Source organism: Populus nigra, chromosome 14 (assembly GCF_951802175.1).
Source record: "Populus nigra chromosome 14, ddPopNigr1.1, whole genome shotgun sequence".
Classification (NCBI taxonomy): Eukaryota; Viridiplantae; Streptophyta; class Magnoliopsida; order Malpighiales; family Salicaceae; genus Populus; species Populus nigra.
The window spans coordinates 2541901-2549943 of NC_084865.1; the positions used below are offsets into that span (position 1 = coordinate 2541901).

At 35.6% G+C, this 8043-nt stretch overlaps 1 protein-coding gene across 1 annotated transcript; it reads right to left on the bottom strand.

Annotated features, from left to right (window-relative positions):
• Positions 1-304: 304 nt before the first annotated feature.
• LOC133673048 (uncharacterized) lies at positions 305-3132 on the bottom strand. The gene is made up of 5 exons (XM_062093662.1): positions 2698-3132; positions 1798-2299; positions 1468-1669; positions 860-1369; positions 305-750 (listed from the first exon to the last, which is right to left on the bottom strand). Exons 1-5 carry the CDS (start codon positions 3089-3091, stop codon positions 415-417), a joined length of 1944 nt encoding a protein of 647 aa, XP_061949646.1. The 5' UTR covers positions 3092-3132; the 3' UTR covers positions 305-414.
• Between the last annotated feature and the right edge of the window lie 4911 nt (positions 3133-8043).

Consider the following 8043-nt stretch of genomic DNA (forward strand, 5'->3'; position numbering starts at 1 on the left):
ATTGGATTAATAACCTTAAATCCTTAATACATGCCATGTTAGCATCGCTAATCCCGTTAATCGGTTCGAACCGGAGATGGTGGCCAAAGGAATCTATTGATATGCCACTCTGTATTAGGGTTGACAGTGAATATTAAGGCTAGTTTTGGTATTATACATACTTGTACTTGTATTCAAAACTATTATTTATACTCCACTCATTATTATACCGTAGGTACAATGAATTAATCTTGTATATCCGAACCTAAATTAATCGAATCTTAGTTCTTCATTTAGATAGATTATAAAGATAATGACACAGATATACTGTTCATCAGCTTTATTGAATAAATATACATAGCATACAAACTAGTTATGTGGTTTTTCATCACCATGACTGCACACAGGAATGATTAGCAACCAAGAGAGGGTAGACTAGACCTGGAAGAACAAGAGGTTGGGGTTTATGTCCTGTGGAATCTTACGCTGGGAAGGGAATTTGGGAAGGAGATTTGCAATCTGTTTAGCCCTTATTAGATATGATTCAAACTTGTTAATATTGTCGTTGTGTTCTTCAACCACTAGGTCTTTAAATTCCCTTTTTTTGAGAGTCCAGCTACCAGTTTTCCAGTCGAAGTGATACAATGGGAGAAATCGATGGCCGTAAATGGCTAAAAACTCAATTGCCGTAAGAATGAACTCAAATTCCTCGCTGAACATGTAGTAGGGGAAGCTAAGTCTTGTCCATCCTGGCTTCACTCCAGCATAACCCTGCAATTAAAGCATAAAAGTAATGGCATCAGACTAATTTGCTATTTACTTGCAGCGGCAATCCGTGAATCTCAGGAACATAAATATATTAAAAAAAAAAACCATTCACCTTTTCTATGGCAGATCTGATGGCTAGGGTGCTAGGCTCATTGACATGGAGCAGGTTGTGACCATAAGGTCCAGCACAAGCACAGCCACCTCGAGCTTGAATACCAAATACATCGTTAAGGAGTGCTGCTATAAAAGGTCCATGAAGAGGTTTGCCTCTTCTCTTCCCTGTCTCTCCCCACATATAAAGAACCTCGTCATTGACGTCTTTGTTATCAGTTCCATCACAGTACTCATGTATCATGCCAGTCGAGGAAGCGTTCGAGGTAGAGTATATGAGAAAGGACACTATAGCTTGTCGCCTGGCAGTCGTGTTACCTAAAACCCATATATTTTTATTTGGGAGGAGCCTGTTTAGTGCCTTTTCTATGTAAACATCCTCTTGTTCTTTAATTACTTGGTGGCTAATATATTCTTTAACCCAGAAAGCCAACGATGCTCTGATGGTTTGGATTATTTGAGGAGTTCCTCCACTCTCTCTCTCCTCTATATCATTCAAGTACAGTGTATCCTGCATTTGATCATGTAGAAATATTAGTTTTAGTTAAAATCTGAGCTAGGGTTTGCTCACTGACTCTGAGAAAATAGAAGAATATATATAGGGCATGCCTTTTCACTGAAACCATTTACGTAGTTAACAGTTCCACCTCCACAAGTTGAGGGAGCAGAAGACCGCAATTGATAAAGGGCTTTTCTCATCAAAAGTATTCCTGGCGATCCAGGCCCCCCGAGAAATTTGTGTGGGCTAAGGAAAATAGCATCATAACCATCAAACTTTCCAGATCTCATGTCAATTTTCTCATATGGGCCGCTACATTCAGATACAATAAATAAAATTAAAACTATGCACGTCATGCATAGATGATTGAAATTAATTTATTGATTATTTTATCGATGAATAAAAAAATATAAAAAAAAAGAGAATAAATTTTGTGTTACCTTGCAGCAAAATCAAAACAAGCAAATCCACCATATTGATGAAGGAGTTGAGAAATTCCTCGAGTATCTGAGGAAATCCCTGTCACGTTACTACTTGCAGAAAAAGAGCCCAAAATTGGCCTGTTTGCATGTCTATACGTTTCAAGTCGTCGTCTTAGATGTTCAATGTCTATCAAGCCATTGTCATCTAAACCTATCTCTATCACTTCAGCTAAGCTTTGCCTCCATGAGAGGAGATTCGAGTGGTGCTCATAAGGACCGACAAAAACTACCCATCTCTCTTCATTACTCAGGCATTTTATCAGCCTCTCTCTCAAAGTTGATGGCACGGCGACCCCAATTACCTCTTGTAATCTTTTAATAGCCGCGGTTGTGCCCGCGCCACAAAACATGATTGCATCATTTTGTCGACCACCCAAGCATTTCTTGATATATTCAGCAGCTTCATGCAACATTTTTGTGGTCCGATGCCCCACATGACTGTCACTAGTGTGCGTATTACCTGTACGCGTTAATTCTTAAAAGTTAAGACCTCCGAAGAAAATTAATTTATATTGGGTCATAAAAAATAGCCGGCAACATTTTTGCTCACGAAAGATAGAGTTGTGTCATAAAAAAGTGAGAAAAGACGAGTCCAGGCCAATTGTGATTGGTTTAATTCAAATAGTTGCAAGGAAACAAACAAATGATACACATCACTTGATTTGAATTTGCTTTTTTATAGGACAAAAGTCAAGTCTTAATTCATATTCTTAAAAGTCGTGCATGTTCCGAAAGGGTTATGGAAGGTTTCAAGTGTGAGTGCTGCTACCCTTGATAACTTGACAATGGAAAAAAGGAAAAAAACTAAGAAGTCTAGCTATAAAATAAAATGAAGCAAGCAAAACAATAATAAGTTACCGTAAAAGGGAAGAACATTCTTGATGATGAAATTCTCTATATAGCGAAGAGATCGGCCGGAGGCAGTATGATCGGCATAGGTGAGTCTTCTTCTACCAAATGGAGAATCAAACTCTACATCATCACCAACAATTTGAGAGCGCAACCATGCCAGCCTTCTTTCAGTGGAGTTACTCTTTGTGCCACCATTATTTAGAGTTCTAAAGGATTCCGAGGAACCACAAAGATGTTCAATAGATGACGATATTAAAGAAGATGAAGAACCACAGCTAAGTGTTGTGACCGACGGTGAGTTGTTTTCCAAAACGGTAAAAGTTCTAGTATTTTTTAAGGTCATAACTTGAGCACTTTGGGTGGTCTCTCTCAACATGGATTGCCCTAGTTCCTTTCCCATGTTACAGAACTATATAGCTAGAAGGAGATGATGATGATGATGATGATGATGAATGAATGGTTTATTTGGAGAAGCTTAGGAGATGAGTATATATTTATAGAGAAATATTCTCCCGTGGCAAAATTTAACTAGTGACAACTCTTCAATTCAAGTGGTCCGTATGTCAATTTACACATGTAGCCAGCCCCCAGTCTATGACCGACGCTATGTTTTGCTACATGTTAATGTGGTAAGATATAGTTCAAAAATAGGAAAATAAAGGTTTTTAATTTCTAGAAAACTTTGAAATAAAATTTCTTGAATAACTCTCTAAACAACAACAACAACAACAACAATTATCATCTTATAGAAATTCAAATAAGGGTTTTATAGTCATCGGGATTCAAATCTAGTTCTTGTAGGTTATATATATAAATTTTGGTCTTGATGTAAATATCATAATTAACTTTGACTAAATCATTAAAAAACAAATTTAATTTATTTGCATGAAAATTAATCTTAAAATAATATTGTAAACCGAAGAAATTAGTCGAACTCGAATATGAAAAGGATAAGAAAGGTTTGTCCAAGCTTTTAACACACCAAACTAGCCAAGTCGCAATGGTTTCCCACTTTTGATAAAGGCATAAACATATATGTGCTTTGATGATTTTTATTGTATTGAATAAAACTATTCCAGAGTTTCCTACTTTCTGAAATCAATAACCTTCATGGTTTTAAAATCACAAATGAAAATAAAAAAAATATTTTCATCGAATAACTAAACTATTTTTAAAAGCTAAAAAAACAAAAAAGATCTAATTTCCAACCACCACCTCTATATTGGCTAAACTTTTGGAAGTAGAGACATTGTTTGTTTATTATTATTATTATTATTATTATTATTATTATAAAAAAAAAAAGGGTGGATGAAAGGTTCTCCATCCTCTATTAAAAAAATAAAACAAGGCCTAGAAGCGCGAGTATAGACTGGGATGCTTGAAGTACATAGTGGAAGGAGATCTAATATAAACATTTAATACAAGCTATATAGAAGACATCAACCTCATAATTAGTTACTCCTTAAAGCGTACTAATATACCTAAGCATTTTTAGTTACACACGACTGAATATAATTCAATCCCTCAAGAATTTCATACTCAATCCATCCTTACAATTATAAGTATTCTAAATCATATCAAATTTATTCGAGTGATATGATCCCAACCGGTGAATACAAGTAACAGGTGTAGAACTAAAATTACTTTTCCTTTTGCTTTCATATCAATTAGATATGACTTAACTCGCTTTCTTATGAGTATTCCTTTAAGTCAAATCATTCCATGACTATAAGATATACTTCTAAAGTAGCGATCATTTACACATCATCTCATGATACAATAAAAAATCACAAAGGGTAAGATATTAAGATCTTATACATGATCTTCAGGACTCACATACTAAAGAAGCAAGGATCCATTCTTTATTCCTGTAACAGTCGTCAACACATGTAGTATGAAATGCTATAATTGAGCTTACTCTTTTCTTATCTAAAGAAAAAGAGTGTATGTCGTTGCTTTGTTTGTTAGAAAAAAATACATCATACAAGTCTTAGTCTTGCAGCCAAAAAAATATAGACTTTAAATAAGAAATTCTAATTTGCTCGCTATTATTAGTGGTGGATGAATAATTTCATACTCGGCTTCAATCATAATAAATACATAAATGGTAGAAATTCATTCATATCGATTCTTTTATTTAAAAACCTTTTCTTGATCCCAACCAATGTGACTTTTAAATAATTACTTTAAGCTAAAATTTCTCTCATTACACCCAAGTCGCTTATTGAGTATTAAAACTCAAATAGTCTCATCTCTACTTACCTTACAAGCGCTAGAGGCGATTGCTCATGTGAGTGAGTCAATCTAAATCTATCAACATACTTTATAAATTATATTATATGATACTCACAATATATTCCATAAAACAAATAATGAATAAAATGATATCACTATTATTAATAGTGCTAGAACTTAGAACAACATAAATAAAAGCATCATCCTTAATATATACATTAACGGTGTCTAACGCCATAAAACTATTTAATACAAAACCAGAACCACAAAAAATATTATCAAGTTATATTTTTCACACAACAACCAACAAATACAATATAATATCCCAATTATAGTAAAGCAAGAATAGGAACAAGATTTCATCAAACTTCTGGAATGTATAGTACATCATGAAGATAAAATGTGCGAACGCCCCACAAATTCAGTTTGCATGTACTAATCTCAAGCACATCAATGGAAGCATTATTCCCCATGTATACATATCTACTTCACTTTTAAATTTGATAAAATTCCACAAAGATTGTCCGATCCCTTGCTATGTGATTGGTTACTCCTGAGTTTACAGTCCAAAGAGAAACAAATTCAGCAAGCATTAAACAACTGTTAACGTATAAGTTAGAGGGATGATTGTGGTTAAACATTACCTTTGGCTCAATTCAATCACGAGCACAGTGACTAGGTTTACCACAATTGAAACAATTCATATTTCTTAAAACAAAAACAATAATTTTTAGAAATCAAGGACCAAAACATAATTTTACAAGATTTCGAAGACCAAACTGTAAATGATATAAATACATAACCATAATGAAATCTCACCCATAATACATCCTCAATTCTATACAGAATCTCAATTTACATTCTAAAGATAAAATTATAATTTTCCAAAATTTAGGGACTAAACTGTAAATCTCTAAAATGAAGCGACTAAATTGAAAATCACACAAATCAATTATAAAGCTGAGATTCATCATCCTTAACATCATAAGAATACTTGTATGTTGTTATGGGAATGATGATGTCGTGAAAAAACTTCACAGAGAAAATAGATTTTTCATGGCTAGGTTAATGGCCTTGATTAATGGATTTGCTATTTGCTTTAAAAAAAATCCTTTGGAAGAAATTGATGTTCAAAGTGGTCATCTATTAGAGGAAAAAATAGTGTTTGTCAGTCTATCCATTCTTTTTGTAGAGGAGAAAATCATTGGCTAGCCATTGTTGTTCATTGATTAGTGTGTCATGTCATGATTGTTGGTGAAAAACATCGACTATGGTCTACCATTGACGTACCTGCTCTGCACAGAAAAAGTCATGTGTGCATAAAAACATTGTGAGTGTCATAACCCAATTCTGGGTTATTCCCCAAAAAAATTCATTTATTTATTTATTTTTAAAATAAAAATTAAAAAATTAAAATAAAGGCTGACAACGTGGAAAAAGCAGGCCGGGAAATCAAGCTGTAATTTTTGGAGGAGATTCAAGGATAATTGTACCCCATTATGCCCAAGAATGGAGAAAAAAATGCAAATTCAAGGTTTAATTAAGTGCAAGGATATAATTAAATTTTTAATAGGCCAATTTGATTTAATCATGGGCCAAATTAAATTTTAATTATGTTTAAGAATTAATTTGGGTCCAATTGAAGGATTTAATTAAGTGCAAGGACTTAATTATACTTTAAATGGGTCAAATTAATTTTATTTGGGGCTTGATTGGTGAAGAATTAAGTTTGGGGGGCCTAATTTGGGCTTAATTGAGAAGATTGGAATTTTAAGAGACCAAATTTAATTTTTACCAAGTTATTTGATTGAAATTAGGGGCCAAATTGCAAGCAAAATTGAAATTTTGGGGTTAATTAGGAGTTAAATTGAAGAAATCTGAGATGAGGGACCTATTTGTAAAAGGCGTCGGACTATAGGGGCCTAAATGACAAAAACCGGGGACGAAATTGAAGAAATTAAAAGTTTAATGGTCAATTAGAGGTTAACTTGCAAAAATCCAAGATCAAGGACTAATGTGCAAAAGACGCGTAAATCCAGGGTTCCAATTGAAATTCGGCAAGGGTGTAATTGCATTAAATCAAAAGTTTAGATCAATTAGAGGTACAATTGCATAATAGCGAAAGTTGGAGGACTGCTTTGAACTTCGGAGAAATCCTTTTTTAAAACCTAAAATGGCACCGTTTTGAGTTAAAAAAAAAAAAAGAGGGACCAGACGACGCGTCATCTGGTCACTATTCATTATCTTCCTTATTTTTCTGAAAAAATTGGTCCAGTCACCTCCTTTGCAGGTACATTTAATGCACTTAACGTCCACCAAATTTGCCAAACTGTGTACGAAACTGATCACCAGACATCCCTCTATGTCTGGGTAAGGTCGTCACCGGCTCACTGGCACATAAACGGACGTGGTACCACTCCAAAGAGGCCACCTCAGGCAACCTGCAGCTGCAGTTTGACAGTGCACCATGCCTACTTTGAGCCAACGGTTGAGATCCTTCCCAATCGAATCAAGGGCTGGAATTTATTCCCCTATGTAGACAAGATTGCCCTCTTCCACCGCCTATAAATAGAGGAGGATTTCATGGCCTGAGGGAGGAGAAAATCGGGTCTAAAATAAGCTAAAAAATCAACATCTTCCCGGTTTCTGCCACTTTCTCTCTGTTTTTTTGTTTTTCTTTCTCCCTCCACCGCTGCAACCACTGGCAGCATACCATCACTGGTCTTCCCACCACCAGCTCCACCACAAAAACCTTTCTCTTGCACCAACAGAAGTTTATTAGTGGTAGAGTAGACATGACGTCTCTCTCCTCTCCTTCCTCTCCTACTTCTCCCCGCTGCAGACTTTCTTCTTCTGCTTCTTCTTCTTTCTTCCTCCGTCGTCAACGTCTCTTCCTTCAGCTCCGCCTTGAGCAACCAGCACCACCACGTGTTGCCAAGACCATCGGCCAGCCACCACTGCGTCTGTAATAAGCCACCATGAACGTCTCTCTCCCCTCTGCAGATTGCTTCCTTTTCTTTCTCTTCCTGCTGCAACCGCTCCAGCCACCTGCAACCACCCCCACCGCCGACTTCAAGTCATCCTCCCCTGCCAGTCAGCTATCACCGCCACGCCAAG

Bases quoted from the DNA above. Each gene is read 5' to 3' on its own strand.
- LOC133673048 (XM_062093662.1), bottom strand. From the start codon at position 3,091: ATGGGAAAGGAACTAGGGCAATCCATGTTGAGAGAGACCACCCAAAGT. The intron at 1,670-1,797 runs GTAACACAAAAT...ATCTGAATGTAG, and splicing joins TGTTTTGATTTTGCTGCAAG to CGGCCCATATGAGAAAATTG. The intron at 1,370-1,467 runs GCATGCCCTATA...GATCAAATGCAG, and splicing joins TAAATGGTTTCAGTGAAAAG to GATACACTGTACTTGAATGA.